The sequence below is a fragment of the Archocentrus centrarchus genome, chromosome 5, assembly GCF_007364275.1.
Source record: "Archocentrus centrarchus isolate MPI-CPG fArcCen1 chromosome 5, fArcCen1, whole genome shotgun sequence".
NCBI classification, from domain to species: domain Eukaryota; kingdom Metazoa; phylum Chordata; class Actinopteri; order Cichliformes; family Cichlidae; genus Archocentrus; species Archocentrus centrarchus.
In genome coordinates, this window is record NC_044350.1 from 24,687,465 (window position 1) to 24,706,508 (window position 19,044).

At 38.8% G+C, this 19,044-nt stretch overlaps 1 protein-coding gene across 3 annotated transcripts in view; it reads left to right on the top strand.

The window, feature by feature from the left end:
• Nucleotides 1–19,044, top strand: part of arhgap9 (Rho GTPase activating protein 9) — a 53,552-nt gene that overhangs the window by 12,257 nt on the left and 22,251 nt on the right. For 2 of the 3 annotated variants that reach the window (XM_030729666.1, XM_030729668.1), the window contains exons 2-6: nucleotides 461–813; nucleotides 3,284–3,482; nucleotides 3,644–4,026; nucleotides 15,818–16,063; nucleotides 18,378–18,467. In XM_030729666.1, the coding sequence (XP_030585526.1) occupies nucleotides 592–813; nucleotides 3,284–3,482; nucleotides 3,644–4,026; nucleotides 15,818–16,063; nucleotides 18,378–18,467 (1,140 nt within the window). In that variant the 5' untranslated portion in view covers nucleotides 461–591. The remainder of the gene's footprint in view (nucleotides 1–460; nucleotides 814–3,283; nucleotides 3,483–3,643; nucleotides 4,027–15,817; nucleotides 16,064–18,377; nucleotides 18,468–19,044) is intronic. The other variant, XM_030729667.1, reaches the window with a different exon arrangement.

The window sequence follows — 19,044 nt, forward strand, 5'->3', positions numbered from 1 at the left end:
GATCTGTGCTGTAACTGATCTATGTTTTGTGCAGTACCGATGCACTCTTGTTGGTGAAATATTAAAAACCAGTTGTTCTTAAAAAGCATGCCGTAAATGCCTAAAGAGCAAGATTATGTCTTTAAAAGTCTTCCTTAATCTAAGGAACAATGCAAATTCCAAAGATATATAGTATACATTGATGTAAACTAGAAAAGGCAGATAAAACAAATTACTTGAAAGATAAATTTCATAAAGAAAAAAAGCCATGTATAAAATGGAGGGTTTTTTTTTCATAGGTTGGTGATTTTCCCCAGCTTAACACAGACTTCCATTTTTAGCACTGAAAGGATTCAGATTTGCTCCCTTTGAACCTGCACAACACCAGGTGACATTTCTACATTGTTCTCTCACAGCTTTGGTAATCTCTCTCTCGCTCTCTCTCTCTGTGTGTGTGTGTGTGTGTGTTTCTCTGTCCAAGGGGTCCTCTGCGCCTGTTTCAGAGGATGGCAATATCCTGGATCCAGTCTCACCTACCCTGCATTGTCCCAACTCAAATCACAAATCAGCATACTTATAGCAAAGCTTGCTGAACAGGACTGTGGGAAAGCCATGCTATCTGGTTCTTGGCGGCGCTCTTTTGGTCATCAGCAGCCTGCTGCAGGATCTGTAGTGGACACCAGGGGCATGACAGTGTGTGGGGTCCCCAGTGGTACAGTGGTCCTCGAGGCCCAATATGACTACAGTTACCGTGGAGCAGATGGACGTCAGGTTTGCATAAGGGAAGGTGAACGCTTTATTCTCCTGAAGAAGACCAACGCTGACTGGTGGCAGGTGAGAAAAAAAATTCAGTTTATTTTGCATCAGTAAACTCATAAATATCATGAAAAAAAAAAACATGTGCAGGACCTATGAGACAGGACTAACTCAGGAAATTCAGCTTTATTCAGCTGGTAAACTCAGGGGAAACATAGAAAATATATACTGAACTGGTCAGGAGCCAGAGCATACAAACTACGGAACAAGACTCGGAAAATGTGAGGCAGAGGCTCACACAGCATGGAAACACTGACAACAACAAGACAAAAAACTGAGGAAAACTAAGGGCTTAAATACACACAGGGTAATTGGGGAAAACAGAACACAACTGGGGAGAACAGGTGAACTGAATCACATTAACAAGACAGAGGAAGGAAAACTGAATTCAGAGCACAAGATACAGTGGACTGTCAAAATAAAACAGGAAATGATTAAATACAGAGACCAGGACTAAGAACTAAGACACTTGAGCTTGACTCAGAAACCAGACAAACAGAGAGACAAAACCAGACAGAAACATCAAGGAGTCAGGCACACAGAGGGAACACAGGGAAAACTAAATGTAAAAACCATGACACAGAACAGAGCTCAGGTGACTAAACTAAGAATCAAGACAGAATCCAGAGTCCAAAAAAACAAAAAAGCTGGGTCCTAGACCCAGGACCACGGTGACTTTGACTGACTGTTGTGCAGTTAATTGCACAGCCTGTCCAAGAAATTTGCGCTCCTGTTCTGGTGAACTAAATTTAAGCATTTTCTTTGGTCACGTGGTCATGAAATAAATGGCTTAATGTTGTATAAAGTCATAATGTATATGTTGTAATGTTCTAAAAAGTGATATGTAATAAATCTGTAATAAATAATTTTCTAAAATACATTTCAAAGTACAGTGGTCCCTTGCTATATTGTGGTTCACTTATTGCAGCTTCACTCTGAAGCAGGTTTTTTTTTTTTTTTTAAATATTACTAATTCTGTTTTCTGGAGTTTTCACTATATAGCAGAATTTTGCGGTATATAGATATTTCTCTAACACCTTGTAACTATGTTTATCACTCTGACAAAGAGATAAGTTACGTCTATGCCTTTAGCGGAAATAGTAACAGCCGAGGCCGAAGTTGCTGCACCATCTTCATCACCATCAGTACTGCTCAGCTACATAATTCATCATCTTCATCATTCATATTGTAGTAAGAGAGTGGGAAAGGTTTATAGGAGTGTGGCAAGGGTTTATAAAGCCTTAAAATATATATAAATAATAAAATAAATATATAATAAATATGACACTTCTACTTCATGGATTTTCACCTATCGCGGCGGTCTCTGGAACGTAACCCCCGCGATAGGTGAGGGATCACTGTATTTCAAGTATTTTCAGTGAGTGCACTGTAGGGTTAAGCATGAACCGATAACTTAGCCCTCCGGCCCAAATATGGTTACAGCAACACGGGTCCAGCCAGTGTTGAAGCTTTAGAAACAAATGGGTGGCATTACAGTGGCTATGTCCATCTTTCATATACAGTCTGTGGTAATAGTAAATGTTTTAACTATAAAAAAATCTAAGAAAACCACCAAAAGCAGCACAAGATCAGTCTGACTTATTTCCTTTCTGAATATCTTTATAATGTAGTATATATATATATATATATATATATGTGTGTGTGTGTGCGACACTGCTAAGTCTGACAGGCAGGAAGAAAAGAATAAGAACAAAAAAAGGAAAGGTGGGAGAAACGGTAGAAATAAGGGGACAGAGCACAGGTAGAAACACACAAAATTTAATTGTTTATTTTTGTTGCTGTGACTAGAACCACAGTCTAGGGGGCTTTTCTCATTTAGCTATTTTGTGCCTTCATATTTCTTTTCTCCTCCATCCTCCTCCCTGTGACCCAGAAATCAGTCTCAGTATGCCGTGTTGAAGGACCTCAGTTCCTAAAATGTACCTGGAAGAGTGAGGAGAGAGAACGCTTACTTACTGGAGGAGCTATAATAGAGGATGCAACTTTGGTGTATCTTTTGCTTGAATATTTTCACCCTTGTTGCATAAAACAGACATTCCACACAGCTGGAATATACAGATTGGACTCTACAAAATACTGCTCTTTTGTATTCATGTTTCAGTTATTTAAGGTGATTAACTCCACGACCAAAGGTTCTGCCCCTCATTGTTTGTGTGTGTGTGTTTTTTATACTTTTATACTAGCTATTTAGATGTAAACCTTACCAGGACAAAAGCTATTCCATTAACATTATCTTTAGCCACTAAGCTCATTACATGGTAGGGTGAAAAAAAGGATGCAATTTTTAAAAAGGGAAGTTGTGGGTTTTCTCATTGCAACTGCTTGATGTCAAAACAAGCTGTAGCATTAGCTATTTCCGCACTGGCTTCAGCCCTCAGCTGTGTTTGTTGCCGCTTGGTTGGACTAAGAGCATTTATGTAGGAGAAAAAGAGAGAAAGCTTTTGGAAATTTATTTGTTCTCTGACAGGTGCGGAGGATCGGGGCAGCCAGTAAAGCAAAGCCATTGTATGTTCCTGCCACATATGTGACGGAAGTACCTATTGCACCGATGCCCTCGCCCCAGCGGCTGACCATGTCTACATCCCTGAACACCAACTTTAGGATACTGCCACGGGTTTCACTATCTCCCAGCCCAACAGAAGCTTCAAATAATGAACAGCACCAAGGTAAAGTGCAAGATTAAGTAAGTCAGAGTCAAATACTAAAATAACCTTTGCTTAAGGCTTTCTAGTTGCAAAGCTGGACATGTGGCTTGTGTATTTAAAGCCAAATAAGTTTAGAACAGATCTGAGAGTTTGTTTTTGTTTTTTTTTATCTCCTCCTGCAGTGAACAAACCCCTCTATCACTCCATGGAAAACCTCAGTTCCAACAGTGCCTTGAAGGGTCTGGAAAACCGCACCAGTGTGGCTAGAGGTCACTTCCCCACTTTGCCCCTCTCTGGATTCACCTTTACCTCCAATTCACCCACCTCCTCATCAGGCCATCTTATGGTCCCTGGGTCTCCTGATGCCTCCACAGCACCTACAAATTCCAGGGTAGTTCCAACGATCACTCGGAGTCAGAGCTCCAACAATCTGTCCGAAAACCTGGAGAACCCGTATGATGAGGTGGGCGGTGGCTTCAGCAGTCGCACAAACCACAGGATTCCCAAGAAGTCTTGTAGCCAGTGGGATGTCATAGGAGCTTCGGGCAAGAACAACCATCTGCAGGTAGGTCGAGTCAAGACCTCATGTGAAACTCACACAGATGCTACCTGGTTCACAAAAGCAGGTAGGAAGCAGGAAAGGACTTCAAGACATTCACTTTTTTTTCCAATCAGTAATATTCTAATTGGGATCTGTGCTTCACAAATCTAAGGAACTAAGATGCTGATCTAAAAAATAGTTTTTTAGCTGTTGTGGTGTGGAAAGGAAATGACTGATGTTTGTCTGTCTGTTAACAAGATTACACAGAAACTTGAAACTTAGCGAAAAGGTGGTGCGAGGGCAATATTTCATGCAGTTTTGGATAACTGTTTTAAAACTGTTAGATGGGCCATTTGATCTCAGCATTTAAGTGCAGTGGTTCCCAACTAATAATTACATTTGACTGGATAAATCCTTAGTAATTTTTGATCTTTGCTGTAGTCTCGTTTATATTTATTTTATTTATTTATTTATCTATTTTAAAACCCTGTCTTGTCTGACAGCTTAAGCAAGCAAAATTATTGTCTGCATCTGTTGTGCCAAACACCACTCAGCACGTAAGTAACAGTTCAGTTTAGTGAAACCGACACCCTGTCAGAATTTGGTGACACAAAGCGCAAGCACAGGAAAGCAAAGTTCACCGCCCTGTACCAATATCATCGGGGATACTCCTCTGGTTACACTTCTGTGTCTCTTTAAATTATGAATGCTTGTTTAAAAAAACAAGTATTTAATTTTCACTGACATTTACTTTGATTGACACAGCAGTGACCCAAATGCAGGATGCGGGAGACAAAGACAGCTTTAAGGCTGAAGTTTCTTCCAAAAACAAACAGAACACCAAAACAAGGCAGGACTAGAGCCAGAAATGGAAACCACAGAGTCTGAGGGAAGACACAGGGCGAGGGAGCACACAGCTATGAGAGACGACATGACAAAGGGCAAGGAGGAAACGCAGACAATTTATACGCAAGGTAACGAGGGCAGAGGAAACAGGCGTGAACACAGTGTTAACAAATCAGGAATAACGAGAGAGAGGAAATCATACTATATAAAAAATAAAAGAAGGGGCATTCCACAGTGTTTTGCATGTCACCGAGGGGATTTGCAGTAATAAAAGTTAATGTGGCTATTTATAAGGGACAACAGCTCCAACACTTGTATGCACAGGACAGTGTATCAAAAATATTAGAACATATTCAGGTTTGAGTGGTGTGTCATGGAGGGGACCAAGAAAATCAGAAATTATGAAATGCAATAATTACATTTTTTTTTTCTCTTCTGGGTGAATATTTTACCATATCGAGGGCTTGGAGCCAAAGGGGCTTAAGTGACATTTCGCCAACTTTACTGGAGAGCCAAAACAAAACAAAAAAATGACCATAGTTTGCTCTTAATTTGTATACTGATTTTAGTTTTTTTAAGCATGTTTCTTTTTACAAAATGATGACACAATGCTTAATGAACAATATTGTCTTTGTCGTAAATGCACGTACGCTCTTTTGGCACCAATTTCTTCTGTGCATTCAGATTTAAGCCTTTTGGTTTTTGTTGAATAACTTTATTTCTATTAATATTTTACTTCTGTAATTTTGACTGTAGATAGAGCACATCAAGAGCTTTCATTTGATATATATATATCTCAATTTTGACCAAAATGTCACTTACGCCCCTTTGGCTCCAAGCCCACTTCTACGTACTATCAAATGGAATCGCTTTTTTCAATTCCCAAATACAAAACTTTCATTTCCTGCATTGTGTGTCCTCCTGATACATTACTCACAGTTCAACTGAACTTTCACATCATGTCTAATGCTTGACCTCACAAAGCAAAATCTTTCTTTTTTCTTTTCACCTCCTCATATATTTCTTTCCTTTCTCTCAGCTTGTTTCTGTATTTCTTTGTTCTATCTTTACTTGTCTTTGAGTTCATGATTAACGTACTTCTCTCAACAAATTTGTAAAAGTCAGTAAACTCACATTGTGAACAATCAAGATAATAGTACTGCCATAAATTATGGCGGTCAAGAAGCACATGGTGAGCCTTGCCGTGTACCACAATGCATTGCTTTTGATGAACATATGTGTCCAAATATGGCCTCGCACAACAAATGAAGGGAAACTAAGGTAGCTTAATTCATGTGGATTAAAGGACAGTAACTATATAACAAATTAGAGTGAATTATTTTTAAAAAATTGCATATCCTTTCACAATAATGAAATCTTCACAATTTGACAGTCTGTAATTTATTGTCCCCTCTGTCACATTTATTTTTATTTACACAAAAATGAGAAATTTTGAGTATTGAATTTATTTATGATGTTGGTTGAAGTATGACCCTGAAGTCAAAAGTTCACAAGAGATTATGGATTTTACTCAAGCCACTGAGGGAATAAAAAACTTTTACCTTATTTTTCACAGAGGGGAAATTTTGTACTTGGATATGGTGTTATTTTCCCACATTCAAATACTAATGGAAAGTAATATGCTATGTTGTTAGTATATGCAACATACAGCTTTACCTATAGCTGAAAGGAAGACTTCACCAAAGAAGAGAAACACTCCAGCCGTTTAACAGTTGTCCCTGCCATGACAGTGATTTTTGCTTTTTGCCTAATTTATTTTTATATTTTATGACATAAAAAAATCATAATCAGCATTTAATTACCAGTTCATGAAAATTTGGCTTCTATGCAATTAAAAAAATAGATTCTCAAATTTTCAACTTTTTTTTTTTGGTCACAATTATTGTGGAATGACCCCAAGACAAAAGACCACCAGTACGTAAAACAGGAAGTAACAGACAACAGACTCACACATTCAAACAAGACTGAAGGAACAGAATGGAAGTTCCAAGGGCATAATAACCAACTTGAGCAGGCGGGGAACTAAAGACATAGAAAACAGAAAGAGAGACATAACCTAATCGGGGAGACAAGATTAACCAGACTCAGAGAAGACAATGTAACTGAAACCATGAACAGAACTAGATAAGAACCCAAAACCGAGGAATATAAATATAAAGAAACAAACCAGGAAATGTTATAATAAGAGAAACTCAAAACTCTGGGTCCCAGACCCAAGGACCATCAAATCAAATACAACATATAAAAGGTTCAAGGTGCAAACTGTAAGATTTGTAGCTGTGTCTGGTAAAGGTTCAAGTTAAAGAAGGTCGGGTAAAGAGTAGCACAGGACAGTGATTAACTTTGACCCTGTGGTTCATGATAGTTGTTGATGTCTGTACTTAGGTTTTAATTTTGTAATTTCAGCTTAATTTGCTTGACACATTATATGATTTGAATAGATTTTCAGTTAGAAGGAAACAACCACAGGAATACTACGTCAGTATAAATATTGGAAAATCCTAATGCGTCTTTTTTTAATCCCACATGATGATTAAGATCAGCTGCAGCAACAGTGGCTGTTTTTTTTTATTTTATTTATATTGGTGTTTGACCTTAATAATCCTCCTAGAGCAGCAATCAAGTTGCGGTGACGCTAGAACTTCCTTGTATTACATCAGACGGGATTACACAAGGCCTTGTTGGTGAGGCAAATACTCACAATTATTCTTCTACGAGCTGAGGGAAACTCCCCACAGCTTAAACTGTATGTCCAAATGGACTTTTCCTTCTAGTCAACCATACTTCTAACTGAATGACAGTGCTCCTTTTTTTTAAATCTCCAATCTCTCTTCTCCCAGTCTGTCTCTGTGTCTGTCCCTCTCACTCTCCGAGGACCTGTTCATTCGAGCCTTTAATACCAGTAAGCAGGATTATTGCAGCCACATTCAGGTCATAACTCCCTGTTTATCAACCAGAAAACACTCTCTAACCACACATTCCTGCCAGCCCTTCTTGTAAGTGCTGCCACAGCAATGATGAATTTCAGTTTGATTTATCTTTAGTCCTCCAGGGGTGAAAAAATCTATTTAAACAGTATTTAAATATGTCACACAATATTATTGTGCAGGTGTCTGTGGATCAGGAGGTAGAGCAGGTCATCTACTAATTGTAAGGTTGGTGGTTTGACCCCCGGCTGCTCCAGTCTGCATGCCAAAGTATCCTTGGGCAAGATACTAAACCTTGAGTTACCCTGATGTGTTCATTGGTGTGCGATTGTGTGTGTGAATGTTAGGTAGAAAGTGAATGTGTGTGTGAATAGCTGAATGAGACATGGTTTATGAAGCACTTTGTTTGCTCATGTAGGGTAGAAAAGTGTTGTGTAAGAACCAGTTTATTTACCATTTATTTTTATGAACTTTGGTTTAGCAGTAGGATATTGCTTAGTTACAAGTTTGTGACCACCACATCATTATTACCGTGATTGATTGTTGTATATTATGTTCAAAATCCATGGACATTATTATAGTGCAGTAATATCTTCTGTGTGTAAAGGCTTTCCAGAAGATTGTGGGACCTGGCTGCGGGCTTTGACCCGATGGTGAATCATAAATAGAGGCTTATTTAGCCTATGTGTGTTCTATGCTGGCAAAGTCAGGGCTCAGCCAAGGTCCTATGGGTTCCTTGAAGAAGCAAGGGTTTTTATGAACACTTTGTTTGCAGGAGTAACAATAAGATATTTTTTATCATGCTTTACACTAGAAAAAATATTGCGCATAAGATTAAAAATAAATCATCTTGATCAAAATTCTGCTAAATCACTCTGGTTTTACAACTGCAACATTTTTTGTCAAATGCAGCCTATCACATACAGTCACATGAAAAAGACAGTTTTCACAGGACCTTATGTAGTCCTATGAAAAAGTAAGTACACGTTTATTACTTCCATTAGAAATAAGAGGGTAAGTAGCAGCCAGGCACTGTTAATCAAATGCATATGATTAATCATCAGCAAGTGTGAACACCTGTATAAAAGCAGACATTTTTGCAGTTTGCTGGTCTGGAGCATTCAGATGCCACAGTCTTCCCAAGACTGGATGTCCCAGCAAATTCACCCCCCAAATGTGAGTACATGTCAGACTCTGCAGGCCTCAATCATACGTTAAATGTTAAAATTTATGGCAGTATAATTAAAAAAAAAGAAAAAAGACTTAACGAGTATGGCTTACTTGGAAAGGTTGGCTACAGAAAGCCTCTTTCTAAAAGAGACATGACAGCATGGCTTAGGCTTGCAAAGTTATATTTGATAAGATCACAAGACGCCTGCAACAGTGCATTTCAGAACAAACACCTCATGCCAGGTGTCAAGGACGGCGGTGGAGGGGTGATGATTTCAATCTGTTGTGCAGCCATGGGACCTGGTCATTTGTTGTCGCTGAGTTGACCACAAACGTCTCTATATACCGAAGTATTCTAGAGTCAAACGTGAGGTCATCTGTGCTACAACTAAAACTGGGCCCAAACTGAGTCATACAACAGGACAATGATCCCAGTCACAGCAGCAAACCTACAACAGCATGGCTGAAAAAGAATCAAGGTGTTGCTTAGTCTGAACACCATCTGCACACATGCACACACACAGCTGCATAATCAAGTGTCTAGACCTTTGTTCCCACAGAAACTAAACCATTCAAGCAAAGCTTGAGCGCACAAATTATAATAAGTTCCTATATTTAACTACATTAATTTAACTATGTTCTCATATTCACATCTGCAATAATTTCCTCGATGAAACTTCTCCAACCCCAGAAATGAACCATCAAAATCAAAATTTTACACTAATTAGCTGGTGCACCAGACACAATTTTCTAATATGTCAATTCTCATATCATTAGTATAGATAATGTTTTTTTTTCATGCTTACGCTGTTTTGTGTTAGCATCACAATAAGCAAGCAAGCAACTGTTAATGTTTGCCCACTCATAGCAGAGACGAATATGATGGAGTAGAGGTGGTGTAAAATGGAAAGAAAAGAAAGAAAGAAAGGGGATGTGAGATATGCTTGTGCATCTCACATTCAGCACTTCTCACATTTGTCACATACACAAGTAGAAATTTTTATGCGTACATTTTCATGAAAATGCAGCAGCTCACCTTTGCAGTTGTCTTTTCTTGTTGTTATTCTTGTTTTAGAACTTAGTTAGCTTGCTGAATGAATTTAATGTGCATTTTCAAACTTCTGCTAATGCACATTATTACAGCGGGGTGAGACATGTCCCTTCTTGACCTTGGTAAGAAAAGCGTTTTGATATGATTGCTGAGGTAGACCAGAGTAACCAAGGAAGGAAGCTTCAGGTGACACAACGACCCAGTACTGCCCCCTGGGGTAAACTACAATCACACACACACACACACACACACACACACACACACACACACACACACACACACACACACACACACACACACACACACACACACACACACACACACACACATGCTCCTTCACTTATTAATAGAAAGGCAGTTTTATGTAACAGGGATCAACCAGCTTGTAAGTCACTTTGTGAATTATGTCTCAGTTATATTTCATGGAAAGATGATCTTCAGTGGTTCAAATTAATTTAATTGGATTTATAGATCTCCTTTTGAAGCTGCTACTTTAGTGGTCTCTGTCTGGGTGAGCATAATTTATTATGACAGGTCATTCTGTAATAAGAGGCAGGAGGATTTATTTGTTTCTCTTTGAGGCTTTATGTGGGATTTCAGTGTGTTTTTTACACACTGGGATGACTGCCTTTGTTGAACCCACTGCAATTTACTGTTAGCCGTTTCCAGCATGTGCTCTTATTTTTAATTCATACACTATAGTTGAGTAACAATTTGCAGCACAATGGGAAAATGTTAGGCAGTAAAAGTTAAGTAAGGATGCCTTGTGGTAAAAACAAAATGTACCCTCTTTCAATTCTAAGGTTTAACATATCAAGACATCATCCAAAAATGATCTATTTTTTACGAGGTCTTAAAATTAGGTAAATTCAACCTGAGATAAACAAATGACAAAGTATACTTTGGTCATAATTTATTTAACAAAAACTTAAGCCAAAATGCAGAAGCAGTGTGTGAAAAACCTCTTGATTCAACTGTGATAGAACTAGTTTTAGCAGCAATAACTTGAAGTGAGACCAGGAAGCAGAGTTGCAGTCTTACACGCCTCTCTGCAGCTTCTCTCCTCCTGCCATCCCCCCAAAACCCCATCCCCATAGAGTCGGTGCCTGCTCCCAGACCACCAAAAAACAAAGCTAAAATCAGCAAAAAGCTATTTAAGCATAAAAATTCAAAAACAATAAATAATACAGCTTCATCAACTGCACCAAAAAATAAAACAATTAAATGTGGATTGTTAAACATTAGGTCTCTCTCTTCTAAGTCCCTATTAGTAAATGATTTAATAATTGATCAACGTATTGATTTATTCTGCCTTACAGAAACCTGGTTACAGCAGGATGAATATGTTAGTTTAAATGAATCAACACCCCCGAGTCACAGTAACTGTCAGAATGCTCGAAGCACAGGTCGAGGAGGAGGATTAGCTGCAATCTTCAATTCCAGCTTATTAATTAATCAAAGACCCAGACAAAGTTTTCATTCTTTTGAAAGCCTGACTCTTAGTCTTGTCCATCCTAATTGGGAAAATCAAAAACCTGTTTTATTTGTTATTATCTATCGTCCACCTGGTCCTTACTCAGAGTTTCTGTCTGATTTCTCAGACTTTTTATCTGATTTAGTGCTCAGTTCAGATAAAATAATTATAGTGGGTGATTTTAACACCCATCTAGATGCTGAGAATGACAGCCTCAACACTGCATTTAATCTATTGTTAGATTCAATTGGCTTCTCACAAAATGTAAAGGAGCCCACCCACCACTTTAATCATACTCTGGATCTTGTCCTAACATATGGCATAGAAACTGAAGACCTAACAGTATTCCCTGAAAGCCCCCTCCTGTCTGATCATTTCTTAGTAACATTTACATTTACTTTAATGGATTACACAGCAGTGGGGAATAAGTTTTATTACAGTAGAAGTCTTTCTGAAAGTGCTGTAACTAAGTTTAAGGATCTAATTCCTTCATTGTTATGCTCTTCAGTGCCATGTGCCAACACAGTGCAGAGCAGCTACCTAAACTCTGCTCCCAGTGAGGTCGATTATCTCGTCAATAGTTTTACATCCTCACTGCGTATAACTTTGGATACTGTGGCTCCTCTGAAAAGGAAAGCTTCAAATCAGAAGTGCCTGACTCCGTGGTATAATTCACAAACGCACAGCTTAAAGCAGATAACCCGAAAGCTGGAGAGGGAATGGCGTCTCACTAAATTAGAAGATGCTCATTTAGCCTGGAAAAAGAGTTTGTTGCTCTATAAAAAAGCCCTCCGTAAAGCTAGGACATCTCACTATTCATCATTAATTGAAGAAAATAAGAACAACCCCAGGTTTCTTTTCAGCACTGTAGCCAGGCTGACAAAGAGTCAGAGCTCTGTAGAGCCGAGTATTCCTTTCACGTTAACTAGTAGTGACTTCATGGATTTCTTCAAAATAAAATTTTAGACATTAGAGAAAAAATTATTCATAACCATCTCAAAGATTATTCTTCATGTTCGGCTGCTTTCAGTACTGCTGGTATTTGTTTAGACTCTTTGGCTCCAGTTGATCTTTCAGAGTTAACTTCAATAGTTACTTCCTCCAAACCAGCAACATGTTTGTTAGATCCCATTCCTACTAGACTGTTCAAAGAAGTCTTTCCAATTATTGATGCTTCAATCTTAAAAATGATCAATCAGTCTTTATTAGTTGGCTATGTACCACAGACCTTCAAGGTGGCTGTAATTAAACCTCTACTTAAAAAGCCATCACTTGACCCAGCTGTCTTAGCTAATTATAGGCCAATCTCCAACCTTCCTTTTCTCTCAAAGATTCTTGAAAGAGTAGTTGTAAAACAGCTAACTGATCATCTGCAGAGGAACGGTTTATTTGAAGAGTTTCAGTCAGGTTTCAGAATTCATCACAGTACAGAAACAGCATTAGTGAAGGTTACAAATGATCTTCTTAGAGCCTCTGACAGTGGACTCATCTCTGTTCTTGTCCTGTTGGACCTCAGTGCAGCTTTTGATACTGTTGACCATAACATTTTATTACAGAGATTAGAGCTTGCTATAGGTATTAAAGGTACTGCACTGCAGTGGTTTGAATCATATTTATCTCATAGACTCCAATTTGTTCATGTAAATGGGGAGTCTTCTTCACACACTAAGGTTAATTATGGAGTTCCACAGGGTTCTGTGCTAGGACCAATTTTATTTACATTATACATGCTTCCCTTAGGCAGTATTATTAGAAAGCACTGCATCAATTTTCATTGTTACGCAGATGATACTCAGCTTTACCTATCAATGAAGCCAGATGACACACATCAATTAGTTAAACTGCAGGAATGTCTTAAAGATATTAAGGCCTGGATGACCTCTAATTTCCTGCTTCTAAATTCAGATAAAACTGAAATTCTTGTTCTCGGCCCCACAAATCTTAGAAACATGGTGTCTAACCACATACTTACTCTGGATGGCATTACTTTGGCCTCCAGTAACACTGTGAGAAATCTTGGAGTCATTTTTGACCAGGATATGTCCTTCAATGCACATATTAAATAAATATGCAGGACCGCTTTTTTGCATTTGCGCAATATTTCTAAAATTAGAAACATCCTTTCTCAGAGTGATGCTGAAAAGCTAATTCATGCATTTATTACTTCTAGGGTGGACTATTGTAATTCATTATTATCAGGCTGTCCTAAAAGCATATTTCTCCCATATTGGCTTCTCTTCATTGGCTCCCTGTTAAATCTAGAATAGAATTTAAAATTCTTCTCCTCACATACAAGGTCTTGAATAATCAGGCACCATCTTATCTTAAAGACCTCATAGTACCATATCACCCCAATAGAGCACTTCGCTCTCAGACTGCTGGCTTACTTGTGGTTCCTAGGATACTTAAGAGTAGAATGGGAGGCAGAGCCTTCAGCTTTCAGGCGCCTCTTCTGTGGAACCAGCTTCCAGCTTGGATTCGGGAGACAGACACCCTCTCTATTTTTAAGATTAGGCTTAAAACTTTCCTTTATGATAAAGCTTATAGTTAGGGCTGGATCAGGTGACCCTGAACCATCCCTTAGTTATGCTTCTATAGGCCTAGTCTGCTGGGGGGTTCACATAATGCACTGTTTCTTCTCATTCACCTTATTTACTTTGTTTATACTCCACTCTGCATTTAATCATTAATTGATATTAATCTCTGGCTCTCTTCCACAGCATGTCTGTCTCTCCCCTCAGCCCAACCGGTCGCGGCAGATGACTGCCCCTCCCTGAGCCTGGTTCTGCTGGAGGTTTCTTCCTGTTAAAAGGGAGTTTTTCCTTTCCACTGCCGCCAAGTGCTGCTCATAGGGGGTCGTTTTGACTGTTGGGTTTTCTCTGTATTATTGTAGGGTCTTTACCCACAATACAAAGCGCCTTGAGGCGACAGTTTGTTGTGATTTGGCGCTATATAAATAAAATTGAATTGAATTGAAATTGAATTGAATTGAATTGAATTGAAGTACTCATTTACAGTCTCTCACATCATTGTGGAGGAATTTCAGCCTACTCTTCAGTTCATTGAGGTTTGCGGGCATTCATTTATGCACAGCTCTCTTAAGGTCCCACCACAGCATTTTGAGGTTGAGCTCTGGACTTTCTGCCATTCTGTTGTAGATTTGCTGCTGTGCTTGTGATCATTGTCCTGTTGCACGACTCCGTTTGGGCCAAGTTTTAGCTGTCGGACAGACGGCCTCACATTTGTCTCCAGAATACTTTGGTATATAGCGGAGATAATGGCCGACTCAATAACTGCGAGGTGCCAGGTCCTGTGGTTGCAAAACAAGCTCAAATTATCACCCCTCCACCACCGTGCTTGACAGTTCTTGATGTGCTGTCTTTAGTTTTTGAGAAGCCTGACGCAATGCTTTATGGCTAGACATCTCCATTTTTTTTCTTGTTTGTTCGTATATTAATGCACAGTCTGATCTTGGGGTGAATTTCATGGGACGGCCACTCCTGGGAAGATTGTAGCATTATTACTAGAATTTTGTACTGGTAGTCACACTTGCTGATGATCAAGTGCATTTGATTAGCAGTGCCTAGCTGCTACATACCCTCTTAATTCCTTTGGAAGGATGTGTTTAATTTTTCACACACTGCGTGTGCATTTTGGCTATACAGACATATACGGTGTAATATGTCATGTTTTATAGTTCATCTGAGGTTGTATGTACCTAATTTTAGATTTTTTTTATTATGTCCTGATATGTAAAAACCTGAGAATTTACCATTTTCCCATGACTGTAAGGAAGATCAAATATGTGATTATCGATAAATATAGAAATAAATAAATGTATGTTTATGCTATTAAACAATCATAGAATAAATATATGCAATACCTAAAAGGTTAGGATTATAATATTTTAATTTGCTTCTGTATAATCTGCTCTTTTCATCATCTCTCCTATTTCATTTTCCATTTTATTTATTTATTTAACTCACTTTTTCATTTTTATTTATTGTATATTATTTTCTATATTTTCTTTATGTTCATTGCCAGCTTTTGGCAGTTTCTGTCCTCCATGATACACATTGTGCTTCTTGACACATATACATAATCCTCCTGCCATAATAACTGACTTGACTACCATACACAATGTGTACTGATCTGAAGTAGAAAATAGTTCCCCCAAAAATGCAATAATCACTCATTTTGAGTATCTTTTAGTACATTTACATCTCACATATTTTTCTTCCTTATACACTTTTGACTTTGCCTCTGTCTCTACTTCTGTCCCTCTCTTTTTTTCTCCTTTCCCCTGTTATTATTTATGCCTAAAAGGTTCCAACAGAGTCTTATCTCTCCCAGCTGTCCTGGCAGAACTCCCCACTTTATACTGAAAAGCAGACAGAGAAGCCACAACTGGAGCCACCTAGTCCCACTCCAGGTGAACAGCCGCTTCAGATCTTGGGCCTATGGGAGCAGTACTCTGACCCAACAACAGGCAGATGCTACTATGTCAACAGCATTACCAAGGAAAGGTCCTGGAAACCTCCTCGCCGTGCACGTGGTCAAAATACCAACCAGGTAAAGCATCAATCTCAACAGGTATTCATCCAGTGTTCACTTGTCCTCCTAAAGTCATGTATTTCCTTTTCTCTGTGAAATGTCCTTAATGTATAAAAAGGCTGGCATTTCAGGAGCTTAATCAAAGTATCTTCTCATATGGGAGACCACAGAAGAGGGTCAGGGTGTATGAATGAAAGAGACTGCTCATTTATATGCTCAAATGGTTTGACTATATCAGCACTAAAAGGGACCTTTTCAGCCAAAGAACTTCATAAGACCTAAATGAAACCAGCTTGGTTGGCGTTTTTTCTTTTTACTTAGACAAAGAGCATTGGAGACACAGTGATCACAGGAATGGTTTTCCACAGCTGGAGTGCTAGATAGTCTATATGTTGTCCCTTTGGCATAGGGTCACATTGAACTTAAAATGATCTTGTGAAGTTTTCTTGTGTGCTCTGAAAAGTAGGTGTTCTCTTGTGATCTAACAACTTTGCAGAAATCATATTCCCTATTCAAAATACAGAAGCAAGTCATGGTCCGAGGGCTTACCCCTCAGCCTGAAAAGGCTGACGGGGTATTGTCATCACTCCACCGGGTGGGCAGCCAACTTACGTTAAACTTTGTGAATGTGATAAGTCGAGAGCAATGTGGCCTAGGATTTTCAAATTGATGCCATAGATGCATTTACTAAAAATCTTGGACTAGTTTGAATCTCGGTGACCTAAGGTCAGAGGTCACGTTTTCTGAGAATCTTGTGAACGCAATAATTCAATAACAATGTGATCCAGGATTTTCAAATTGATGTCATAGATGCATCTACTAAAAATCTAGATATTTATTATGATTTTAGCAATTCTTATTCATGGTTGTTTTTTGTCATTTGCTTTTGAATTGATATGGTGAATAAAGTCACTAAGGCTCATATGCACCCCATTAAGATCTACTGAGACCTGGTAATTATGTGTTCTAGAACTTGTACTTCCAGGACATTTGTGCCACGATGCTGAGGGGTATCACTGGCAGCCAACGTTTTTTTTGTTACTGAGCTCAGTAACGTTTGGGTTCTCATTTCAGCCCACTCCACAACATGACAAGCTATGCAGAGATTTTGATTACAGTGATGTTTAGTTGCCATCAATCTATAAGTGAAAAACTCAATTTAACATATGCAAAGCCTCTACAGGTAAATACTGGATACAATTTTTGGTACTGAAACTGTAACAGAACCACTTTACAGAACTACACACTTTCTGCTGAGAGGGAAAAGAGGAAATGCCAGTTTAATATTAAGCCTTTACAACTAACTAACTACTAAGCTTAGCGAAATAAAACAAGAAGAAGGCAAAGGGAAACAGTGAACCTGGCTCTGTCCGAATGTAACAAAGTCCACCTACTGGCCCAAGCTTAGCAAATATGACAAATTTTTATTTCTTTACTTGCTCTGTACATTAAAATATGTAATAAAAGACATTATCAAGGGGATTATTTGGTGAGCTGTTTATTGGCGTGACTTTTTCCCAGAAATTAAAAAAAACATTTTATATATATGAGAATAGTTTCAGTCATGAATTCTCAGCAAATGAATTTATTTTGCAGAATATCAACTCATTGCTTTAATTTTGGATCTTTGATAGAAAAACCCTAATAAAATTTATTACTTAGAATTAAGTGCAGTTTAACAAAAGGCCACAACTTTGTTAACATTTTAATGGTCATTGTTTAAAACTGTGAATGGGCAGTTCATTAATTTATTGACAGATAGATACATTAGAGGCCAAGCCTGTAATATTCATAATGGATCTCTGGAGCTTGAAAAAAACTCCAGAGACCTGCTAAAACTCCCATAATGCCCAAACACAAGCTAAGCAACCTGACACCACCTGTCCCCCATTTACAATACAGACCGGAGCTCCCTTCCCAGGCGCCTCATCACCCACTCACACTTCACTCATCTTCACGTGATAGAGTGGGGTGAAGTCTCATAGTGATTTCACCCAAAACCACTCATTTTAATGACTCAGGCCTTTATTCACACCTTGGCACATGTGATTATGCACATGAACAAAGTTGGTCCACAAACACTTCCAGGGGACACCCCCACTGGGGTTTAAGTACCTGGGACTCTCCACCAGTTGGTTTTAGAAATGAAGAAGCCTTTTGGATGAGAGGTGAAACAGCTTCAAGAAACTTAAAGAAGTCCAGTCACTTTTTTCAAGCTCCAGAAACTACCATGGCCTGGATGCCTGAGAACTTACACAGACATATCATAATAGGTAGTGTGAGTAAGACCTTTCCTGTTTCACATTATGTTTTTTTTCTGTCTCTTTGGTAGGCCAGTCCAGTGCAACCTCAGACATTACCCAGGGACACCGGCCATCTGTCACTACCCCTTTCTGCAGCTGGCAATGGAACTATGCACAGGGTAAGTATGCTGTTCTTCTGAAGAGATGGTCACATCCAAGCTTCTTGAGGCCATTTTATATCATTTAAAAGTTGCTTCTATTAGCTTCATTTGTAATGGGCATAACTTTGGTGTGGGTAATCTCCAAATAGGTTAGTGTGTTGAGATGTTGAGGAGTGATGAAATGAATGACTCTGGGACTTAACTGGAAAATGTTCTGATGTTGCATGTTTTCTCCACATTCAACCTTTAGTTTTTTTTTTTGCTTTCACACTTTATATAAGCTGTGACGTAATTAGGTCAATCAGGTGCTGCAAACAGTTCTTTGAGATTTTGGTACATGTTGACATTACAGCATTACAAAGGTGCTGCAGATTTGTCAGGTCCATGCTACGAATCTCCCGTTCCACCACATCCGAAAGGTGGTCTATTAGATTGAGATCTGGTGACTGTGGAGGCCATTTGAGTACAGTGAGCTCATTGTCATGTTCCAGAAACCAGTTTGAGATGATTTGTGTTAGCAGCCACCAGAAGATGGGTACACTGTTGTCATAAAGAGATGGAGATGGTCAACAACAATGCTCAGCCTATCTGTGGT